This window comes from Echiichthys vipera, assembly GCF_963691815.1.
Source record: "Echiichthys vipera genome assembly, chromosome: 17".
Lineage (NCBI taxonomy): Eukaryota > Metazoa > Chordata > Actinopteri > Perciformes > Trachinidae > Echiichthys > Echiichthys vipera.
Window position 1 is genome coordinate 13,607,320 of NC_139842.1, and position 11,252 is coordinate 13,618,571.

Consider the following 11,252-nt stretch of genomic DNA (forward strand, 5'->3'; position numbering starts at 1 on the left):
TAAGGCCAGTGCTATGCATCGAGGTGTAAGTGTATGTGTTAATAGATTATTAATAGGCAAATTGTAAAGTCCATTGTGTAAATAACTGCAGTCCATTTATCATAAAAACAGCATAAGGTGAGGGGTGTCAAAACAGGGACATGCCAGTGAATATAACACCTTAGGTATTAGAAGATGTATTATACACTGGTTATTTAAGATTAAGAATGTGAGTTCATTCAAGTAATTTCCTATTAGTTATGGGTCATTTTCAATAAAATAAAAACAAAAATATTTCTCACTTTCACTGTACCTATTCTGAAATATTTTTCCTGTATTTGGAGAATTACCACATTTCTTGAGATTTAACAAAAGCTGCTAAAATATAGGGTGTTGACAATCCTTGTTGAGGGAAAGTTTGTGTACACTAAACCACCACTTAGCCTCATATCTATTATCAGATATGTCAAAATGGTGACAAACTGTGTTGGCAGCCTGAGGGTGTTGTTGACCTTACCTCCTGCTAAAGGTGTTTGTGGTTAGTGTAAAATGGGAATGAGAATTGTGCAAATACTACTGATACCTATTCTACTACCATTAATAATAATAATAATAATAATAATAATAATAATAATAATACACAGCGGCATTTACCTTGTAGATTATGTAATATGTCTTTTCTTTTCGGTCTGATACAAAGACATGCAATCACCACAAAGAGAAAAACAGCAATGTATTTACAATTTACAAAGAATCACTTCTCTGTGAAAATAGCACTTATAAATATGATTTACATAACAAAATAAATATGTAAATTACCAATGTAGCTTGAGTTTTTTTTCTGTTAAAAATATGTTACAGAATAAAATTACAATTAGTAATACCTTTCCTTCTCTGGTGGGATGTGAAATAGAGGTCCTTTAAAAACATCCTTTATAAAGACATCATTACATACAACATTGTCATTATATTAAAAAGTGATCTCTTTTATGAAATATAAGAAGGGAGTTACAATAGTGAACACTTGATAGAACCTATACAAATACTCAAAAAAAATATACAATACACGATATTTGTCTCCCTTAAAATGTTCATTGCATTGATCTGAGGATTGCTGAACTACTGACCTAACCTTTGAACAGTCCTCTTGTGAAGATGTGAACTGTTAGAAAGAGGTATAGACTAGATGTAATGGCACTGTGGTGTAGCTACTGATAGACAGTTAAAGTGTTTCTAGGTCCACTTTAGCACCACAATCAGCTTAAGCAAATGACTAAACAGGGCATCCCGGAGGCATCTTCACAGTTGTCCAAACTGAAATAATGCCACTTAGATTTCAACACTGTCAGGTTTGAGTTCCCATAATCTTTTATGTTAACCCATGATAATCACAGGAATAATATAAAGTCTGGAGCATTGTCTGTCTTTTTGTTCTTTTAGACTATTTCTTTTTGGTCACTTTCCTTAGCAAAGAATAACCTCAAATTCTTAAGAAATTACCTGGAGGAGCTGTATGTGAGAAGGCAAATGTCCAAATCAGTTAGATCAGGCTTTAAACAGACTTGACTCTGCCAGTGCTTAAGTACAAAGTCTGCTTAATGTCCGATTGAGCGCATATGTGAATAGCGTATTATAATAGTAGTATAGTCATTGTCCGGAGGTTTCCCAGGGAGCATGAGGGTGTGTTGATGATGTTTCTATCATGCAGCTGGCATGAAACCAAAAGAAAATAAACATCCAAGGGTGAAGAAGGAGGGTGATTTACACTAAGTAGCCAAGAAAAATGTAGAGAGACAATAAGATTTGGACATATGCTGAAATCATCAGACTAATTCAAGGAACGGCCAGAGACTTGGTTGTTTATGACCAAATTACAAAGCGGATACGTGTCCGCGGTGTAATCTGCCTTCTGCCTGCTGCATCCTGCGTGCTCTACCCAGCGCCACCCCTCGCCTTAACCAAATGGAATATTTCCAGGAAGTGAAAACGCATCTGACTCCTTGGAAATATGTCTTACATGTGTGAAACGGCAACTTTGTCAGATATTGTCTGAAGTCCTTACGAGAAAACGCCTATATAGTTAATCCAACCTAGTCTAATACCACAAGCGGATCAGCAGAGTATTGGTGTCAGTTGACTTTATATCGTTCTTAGCATTTTTTTTAAAAGATAAATACGAAATTTCCTTTCTGATCCAGTGCCTTTCTCAACTTATTATACATCCCTGTTTCTGTCTTGATATAGGTTTTTGTGTGATGGGAAACTATAAAACATTTTGAACAAAATTATACCCTTACTGTACTGTACTGTACTCTATGGTGACTACTTCACAAAGAAAACATCCTTGTGTCATTGTGGTGTTTTCTTTCTTCTTTTTTTTTTAACAATGACCAAATATTATCTCTATAAAAGGATGAAAATAATATGAAAAAGAACAAAACATCAATGAGCATCCTTAAAACTGGATTACATTTGTGATATTTTTTTTCTTTTACAAAGCAAAAGATAATTTAAATGGAGAGTAGCAGAGAGTTGTGCCTTGTCATGGTGGCGTGTTGTGCCTGTGTATGTCACAGGTTGTGAGGTGAGGGGTTGTGAGACAAATCTAAGCCCCTGTGTTTAACTGAGGTTCGGACTAAAGTAAACAGGGAGTTGACTATAGGTAGAATGGGTTGTGAAGGTGGAGTTGGAGGTATCAGGCATGGGAGACTGGCCAGAGAGACCTGCCGGCCCTGCTTGGGCTTAGCTTGTTGATACTGTGTGTACATGTGTCCCTTTAACTGCCGCTGCTGAGCATGCCCAGCAGCTTGCTGGGGTCCATGCCCTGCTGTTGGGCCATCTTCTGCACATCAAAGCCCATGTGCATGAGGAACTGAATGACGTTCATCTCTTGTCCTGTGAACTGGTCTCGAATGGTGGGGCATGTGGGATTGCAGTGTGGCCACGGGCAGCTGTCAATCAGATGTACAGGGCAGCCTTTGGGTGGAGCCTTGTTGTTCCTGTTGTCATTGAGACTGCGATCCCAGCAGTGCAGAGCTCGTGGCAAAGAGGTGCCTTTAACCTGCACGTCAATCCAGTAACTGGAACACAACACAAGAGGGCGCTTTCAGCTTACAGGTAGAATGTCTCAAACACAATCCCTATGTTCCAATACCCATACTACCACACTATTAGTATTAGATAGTATGCCCCAATTAACTCAGTATGCTAAAAAAGGATGTCCATTGCACAGCATCTATGAGCCAGAGGGTCAAAGTTCAAGGTGCAATGTTATGAAGAAGTATCATGTCCCAATAGTATGCATATCACATGCAACTGTATACTTTGGGCTGCAGTACAGCAAGAGTTAATGTCTCCAGATAATGATACACTGGAAAGGGGGCTTTGAAAATTAAATATTACTCACTTCCTGGTGATAACTTCATGGGAGAGGCACGCTGGAGCAAACATAGCCCTGAAAATGGAATTAAAAAAACACATAAGCCAATCTGAATTCATGTGTACTTAAATTATCTTCATTAAATTCAGAGACATGGCCTTACGGGACATCTTTGAGCGTGTTCCTCAGCTCAATGCCCAGGTTTTGGATGTAGCGCCATTGGCCTTCCTGCACAGGCTGGCCTGTTAACTGGATGTTGTCCACTGTCAACTGGGCCTCATCAAACAGCCACTGGACCACAAACACCGGGCCTGCACAAGGAGAAAGAAAGAAGATTAACACAAGAGTGCATACATGTCATACATCAGTGGAGATGCTACTGTATCACTACAGTGGCAAATCTTGTGACAGCAGTTTACAAAAACAACATCGCCTATGGTGCAGTGCACAATATAGCCAACAGGTAACAGCGTGTGTCTACATTGTGCGATTACTATCATAGAGAATAATGAAGAACAGCAGTTGTAGTAAATTCTGTGAAGGACATGGTTATTTTTCAAAATCAACATGTTTTCTGATAAGTATAGTATCATAGCCTCTGTATCTTAATACATTTTGTATGGTATGGTTACAGGCAGCACGAAGCACGGGCTAAATTAAGTGGTATCGGATCAGTGCACAAACTTACATACTCACAGATACTGATACGGAGCATTTTAGGCAGTATCTGAAGCATTTTGGGTACATATATCAGTATCAGAACAACTCTTGCAACAGCCCTAATATCAGACATATGCCACACAGGTTTTTGGGACTTGCATGTAGAGTAGGTGTATTTTAAATATAGCACTGAATGAAACCCCAAACTCACTTTTTATTGATGGGAAGACTCTATACCCAAAGAAACAGTTCCACTCCTCTCCTTCATGGGTTTGCCTGCACCTCTCTGGTACCACTCCTCCCCAGTATCTAATGGAGCATGTGAAGAGGACAGATAAGAAATGATATCTTTACCAACCTGATGATCTTGTCATCGTACTAAAACAAGTCTTGCAAAATCAAGTCTCTTTATGATAATATCCACTGGCTCCCTTACTTGATGCCTCTCTTGATGGTCTCAGTGGGGGCGCAGTTGACAGCATCTACACAATCCGTGCAGTGGTACTGCTTGTTGTCCAGGAACCAGCCAGAATCAGAGAGGCCCCGCACTTGTATCCCAGTGTGCCCCAGTCCCTCCAGCAGCTCCGCCACACGGTCAACATTCAGAAGAACCCCAGTACCACCCGCACTGCACACAGAAATATGACATATTCTTATTCATACAGGAATCTGAATGTAATGTAGAAGATGTTTAATTTGAAATCATAAAGATTGAACATACCTGCTTCCTGCTAATAGGAGAACTTTGGCATTGTCCAGACCTTTGTTCAGCAGGTCCTTCACAACCTCCTGAATAATCAGTGAGCCCATAAAGGCATATCCACCTACACGCAGCACAAAGAGAGTAGCACTGTTAAACACTTTTCTTAAAGAAGGTTACACTTTATCTTGATTTTGATGATTGCGTAATGTCTTACTCTGCTCTGTTTTGGCTGTAGCGCCACTCCACACATCGCTGGAGCAGTACGGGATGAACCTGCACAACCAACATAAAGTTAAAGTTGCCGGCTATACTGTGATTAAAAATTGAGCTTCCATAAACACACAACAAACATGAGTCAAACTTACACCATGTTGGCGTTCCACCAGTGAGGGTTTTCCTCAGGCAGCGGAGACAGGATCCCCGTTCCTGCAGAGACAGATCAACATGTATCATTAGCCATCCCAGACACTTCCTCTTCTTCCTCATCATCATTACCACATGGATTACAGTTATTACTCTGCAATGAAAGAGGAAGGCATCTTTGTTCCTATAGCAGCGGGCGCCAGGTAGCACTACACCACCGCTACATTATGACGGGGTGACAGATACATCCGATCCTTTAAATTACTGAGACATTACAGTGCAAGTACCGGCTACTTTTTTCACCACGCTAGGGGGTCAGGATTTGCTACAGGCCACAGGTGGAGAAGCAGAGGTACTTATAGGGGCGTAGTAAACTAAACAGACTAGCTGAGGCTGACCTGTTTTAGTTTGGGGCCACTTTGATGAGCTCATCAATCTCCTCATGGTCTCGTATCGGCTGTCACAGTTCTCTTTGTTGAAGCAGTACCAGCCGCCTGGACATTGAAAAAATAAAACATGGATAATTTATCACACACGTTGTCTACAATTAGTTATCCCTGTAAATTTGGGCATGAAAAGGAGAAACTTAATGAATAAGGCTGAATTAATACTTACCCTCTAAGAATATCAACCACCGTCTGCTGCCTCGAGATTCTTTTAGGTAGTACCTACAAAAAAACAGAGAATATCAAATAAACACGTCAATAATTATTTTACACCGCCTTAATAACAATAAACAACAGATGGATACAACTACATTCCACAATTGTGACACTCTTTTTGCAGAAACATAAGATAAACTCTAAAAAAGTAATACGCACACCGTTTCTACCATCAGTGAAGGTATCCAAGCGTAAAACATAAACACATACGACATCATCACTTTAATCCAAACAAGGATGTCCCGACACTTTGTTGATTCCTATCTCTGAAAGGTGACAGGCAACAGCGAAAATGAAATTCCACCGACATTAATTCAGCGAAAACACAGGTGAGAACAATGAGCTTGTGTGTGCAGTTTGGACTCAGGAAACTGATATAGTGATCAAAAGGGAGATAGCAATCAAGCTGTCCCCTATCCTGTTTGTACTGCAGATACCAGTACATGTTGTTCCTCATGTTTAATGCAGCAAGAGGTAATGTACCATCATAGACTCATCAGTCTGAGCTCATCATCCACCAACTCACGACATGGAAAAAAAATCAAGGCCAAATACAGTACACAGTCTGGCTTTTTTATAGTACCCATATAAGATAACACCTATTAAATACTTCCTGGGTAGGATGAAGTGATTTTTTTGTGCTAGGCTAAGAGTTTAAAAAGAAATAAATGCACAATATATATAAGCCATGTGCTGTATGTTATCAGCCCAGAAGAGGGCAATGCCATCATGATTCTCCCATGCTGCTGGAGCTGGATGTTTTCATGTCAGACACATCATTGACCTTTATTTTTATTTTTTAACAAGATTTCTATTTAATACCAATATCAAAACTTTCTGGTGTGTAAAGTAGCTTTAGCCACAGAATCAAGATGCTCCACATGTACTTCTGTGATGCTGACAGATGTTTTTTTATTTTATTTAATCAGTATCCACCCGACTTTACCAATGACTTAACTCAAGGGATTGCCAAAAACACTTCAGTGACTCTAAAGAAAACAGACTTGGCTGAATCTCTGAGCTGTTTGCTTAGACTCTGAATCACACTTTTGGCAACAGTTAATGTCTTGTACTATTTTTGCGAGCCACAGTCAATGATGTAGGCGGAGGACAGTGCACTCTACTTCCAAACAACAAAGTGAAGGCGGGTTTGGCAAGCCGAAAAAGGCGCTGCATCAACCCACTCGCTCTAACAAGTGCAACTCCAGAAGATGAATCACACAGATCCTCCTTCCAATCAAATTAATGGTTTTACTATTTGCACCCTTGTGTATTTGTAACTGGAACTGTAGCTCTTAAAATATAGCTGATGGATTAGCATCTCAACTGACAACAGCCACAGTAGTGAATGAAACGGCCATCTGCCAGTAACTGTCCACTGCATCTCTAAAGAGCTTTACCGCGCCGACAGACTGCTCTCTTCACCAGGCACTTTGGGGTTTTACAGGAATTAGATGGGTTAGTAAATCCATGAAGAGACATGTATAGAAAAACCCATTTCAGTCAAGTCTGCCCATCACTGAACTGGTCCCAGATAAGTTATTATGCATGGACCGTCATCAAAGCCTCCTGATGTGGAACAGACAACATTAACAGTAAAGCATTTATGTAATACTGGCAAATGGCTACACAACATGATAATGCTTCAACTGTGCTTTTCAATATTTTTTGCTGTATCACTTACAAGTAAGTTAAGGACATGCAATTTAAATACTGTTCTTTCATGTAGTACACGTGGTTTGTATGTTTGAAAACTTAATTCTTGTGATTCAGAATAATATTGACAGTGTGAGACACAAGTGAAACCCACCGTTCTTGGGCCGTGGCTTTGTAAGACAATTATTGTGTAAAGACGTAGAATATGAAAAATTTGAAATATTCTTTGTGCAAGAATTAGTTTTACCAATATGACTCCCTGCAAATGTAACATAAAAGAGAGTCTAGATGCTGAGCATTGTTTGTGTATTATACAATATAAGAGGCAGTGGATGGGTATGATATTAATATGCATTAAGTGCCATGGCTTATCCTGCTTTAGTAGAAAAATCATGCAGGCTTTCTTACTGCCAAATGGATTTCTGCTTAACAACAATACCAACAGTTGATATCATGGCAAACAAATGTAGTGATGTATTTTTTGCGTCATGGAATATAGACGAAAAAAAGAAACGTTACCAAAAACCTGCTTGGAGCCATAACTGTAGAAAAGACATATTCGACAAATCATAATTTAGAAGCGTGCGCACTGGGTGCAATCATCAGAGAGGAACAGGCAGATGGAGATGGGGGTCTGCATACTTCAATCTAAACTTTCTGCAGAGCAAATTCTGCATTCTCATTTGAAGCAAAGGAAATGAAGCATAGGCCATGTGGCTATCCGCAAATTTCACGCTTCGCTGACGCAAAGCAGCTGTTTATCTCATCCCGCTATTCTGTTCTAGGACATTGCTCTCTTTTGAAAATCCCCCCACTTATATTTGAAATTGCATATTTTGTATTTCATGTTCTGCATTTACGTGTTTTATGAATCGAAAACCAATTTTGAACATTTCCAATAAACCAGTCCGAATAATGAGAACTTGTCTTATGCTCGCACTCGCCACTGAGACGAGCATTGTTGTCCTCAGGCCAGATTCATGTGGGTTACTGCGGATAGCAGGAAGACCAGCAGGACGGGCTTAGCCCTGCTGGAGCAAAATAGCAATTCTTATAGCTCTAGGGCGCACTGCACATCTGTCCCTGTTCTGACCTGCCGGTGATTCCAATCACATGGGAATCATGAATCACATGATTTAGTCACACTGTACATGTGTATTCTAAGTTGGTACATACCCCGCAGAACTCCCATCGTTGCAGGTGACTGATGTATTCTCCAAAAAGTTCAGCTTCATGTCGTAGTCGAGCTTCTGCGCCGAACACGGGTAGAGGGACTGCGCAAGGTTCTTCACTTGTGTCATGAAGTTATCCATGTTCTCTTCCACGGCGGTGAAATCCAGAGGGAAGCTCTCCGTGGTGTCGCCCCGATCCGACCGGTATGTGGGAGGAGGTGGTGAGCGTCGTGGTTGTGGGTTGCGGCCACCCCGGAACCTCCGTGCGCAAAGAGCTCCGGACTGCATCAGCACCAGCACCAGCAGTGATGAAAACATTCTGATCGCTGTCATCTTTATCCCGGTGTTAGATCTCCTTCCTCCAAATGCAACGTCTCGTCAGGGAAACACAAACTTTTCCCGATGAAGCTGCGAAAGAATCGACAATTACGCACGGTTTAAAAGACGCCACAGCTCTTGTCACCCGCTCCCAGAAACTCTTAAGTTTAATGTTAAACTAAATTAAAGGTCCTTTTAGATCAGACACAGTCATCCACTGAAATATCTGGATATATTTGAAAACTCTCAAAGAGTGCGCCTACAACTGTTTGCCCATCTATCTAGTTCAACTGAAGCATTGTTGGACCAAGCGCACAAGCTTGAACGACAACACTCGTGCCATGCTCTTGTATTTTATTCAAACTTTCCCCCCTTGTGTGTCCGTCCAGCCAATCACAGGAGCGGGGCAGGACCCGGGGCATGATCAAGCGTGGCAGACTACCCCCCTTTTTAATTTATAGAGGGGGAAAAATGTCCATGCGTTGGTTCTTTTGATCCGCGATGTTTTATTTGATGTGGTGGCTTTTATTGGCCTTGAAATGGCCATTTCCCATTCCACCGCAAATTTATGAAGTGAGAATACGCATCTTGTTACACACTTGCCTCAAAATCAAGTGGGGAAAAAACAAAACGTGATCAAAACTCAATATTTGGCCAGGAAAATGCACTTTGATATCAAGTCTCCACCTGGTTAAATAGAGGAAACCTATTATTGTTATTATTATTATTAGTTCACTTCTTTTTAAGGCAAATAAAAGTATGATAATCTCCACCCCACAAAAGAAAAAAACACACATGCCTCCTTTTAAGAACTTCCAGTTCTGACTAGTTGAGTTGCCCTTGTTTTCTTAAGATTTAGAAAAAGGGACTTGGACACTTGTTTTTTTTTTTTTTAAATCCAGACAGGGCCTCCAAAGATCAAAGCAACCATCACTCTTTCTCCCCTGGCCTCGCCTCCTCCCTCCCACTTCAGTCTCTACCAAACTTTCCTGGTCTACTGTATATTTTAAGTCGAGCAGAGCATCCTGATGTGAAGCCAGCTTTTTAACACAGGAATGCCTCGTTACGGCTGAGGTAGTCTTCCCTCGAACAACCTCTCATTTTAAGGACACATTTAAGTTAAAGTGTAGCCCGCAGTGATTACACAAGAATAGCAGTGATTATTCATCAAGGTGACACTTGATGGTGAATTTTTTGCATGAGCATAATTCAGTTTAGTTTTTAGGGAACGGGCATTGGTAATCTACCTGTACATACTAAGCTTCTGACTCTAGATCATTTAAAGGCGGGTCATTAGCAGTGCATGAGGTACGGTAACATTGCTGCAAAACACATACTAACTTGGATGGAAAAATTATAAAAAATAAATAAATAAATGTACCTTTAAAAAAGACAATATGCCTACCAGGGGTGTCAAGGTTCTCCAAAACTTTTTCTCAACAGCACTAACGGCTATGCCATTATCGAGATCATTGGTCATATTCTTTTTCAGATCTCTGTTTTAAAAAGAAAAGCTACATATCAATTGATATAACGCCCATATTTTTATTCGGAGGGGGGGGGGGGGGGCACTAAACCTCAATAAAATAATTGGTTTAAAATGGGGGAATCGATGATCCAGCTCTTACATCTGCTAATTTGAAATTGAAAACTAATTCCGACTGAATTTTGATTTAGAGTTATTTCCTAAGATGTTGTTACCTACTTTGTACCTAATTACCCTAATTATTCCCTTTTACATGCAGCTGCGCATACACAGATAAACATAAAACGGAAAAACTACCTCAAAATATATATTTTTTTCAAAGTTTTCCAAAGCTGGCAGACTTGTTCAACTATACTGTACAGGGAGGCTCCCTCTTTCATCTTTCCACCACTTTCTTGAAAAGATTGATGTTGTGATATTTGAGCATATCCAACACTATAATACTGTTAATATCCAAATCTTTTATAATGTTTAAAACTATGTGTTGCTTCTTACAACAAGAAATGTGAGCTTTTATTAAGAGCATGCATATCTACCCCAGCCTTGCAAACTGTTGGCTAATTGGTTTGTGTAGAACATGCAGAGCTGACCGTAAACAGGCAAGAGGTCGTGTCAAAAACTCCCACTATACATTTCCAAAGAATGCTCCTAAAACTTGAAGGATCTCGGCGTAACCCACATCTTAATAGAAAAATGCTATATTCCAAATGAGGCCTAACGGAATATGCTGTTGTCATGACCTATCAAATTTGGAATATTGTCATATTCAGAAAATAGTGGAATATTAGTGTGCATGTAAACTTAATCAGTGATGCAGTATTAGCATGTGCTTGTAGTTAATGTGTAGTTAATTGTGAATGACACCTTCATTGTA

General features: G+C 40.0%; 1 protein-coding gene across 1 annotated transcript; it reads right to left on the minus strand.

Moving 5' to 3' along the window:
- Window positions 1–2,519: 2,519 nt before the first annotated feature.
- notum1a (notum, palmitoleoyl-protein carboxylesterase a) lies at window positions 2,520–9,130 on the minus strand. Its single transcript, XM_083932036.1, has 11 exons — window positions 8,579–9,130; window positions 5,700–5,752; window positions 5,483–5,578; window positions 5,087–5,147; window positions 4,936–4,994; window positions 4,740–4,842; window positions 4,455–4,646; window positions 4,230–4,327; window positions 3,522–3,669; window positions 3,386–3,433; window positions 2,520–3,059 (listed from the first exon to the last, which is right to left on the minus strand). The coding sequence occupies exons 1-11, from the start codon at window positions 8,905–8,907 to the stop codon at window positions 2,756–2,758; spliced, it is 1,491 nt and encodes a 496-aa protein (XP_083788162.1). The 5' UTR covers window positions 8,908–9,130; the 3' UTR covers window positions 2,520–2,755.
- Between the last annotated feature and the right edge of the window lie 2,122 nt (window positions 9,131–11,252).

Excerpts from the sequence above, each read along its gene's own strand:
- notum1a (XM_083932036.1), bottom strand. The coding sequence starts at position 8,907 with ATGACAGCGATCAGAATGTTTTCATCACTGCTGGTGCTGGTGCTGATG. Across the intron at positions 5,148-5,482 it reads GTGGCCCCAAACTAAAACAG|GAACGGGGATCCTGTCTCCG; the intron begins GTCAGCCTCAGC and ends CTGTCTCTGCAG. Across the intron at positions 4,328-4,454 it reads ACCATCAAGAGAGGCATCAA|ATACTGGGGAGGAGTGGTAC; the intron begins GTAAGGGAGCCA and ends ATGCTCCATTAG.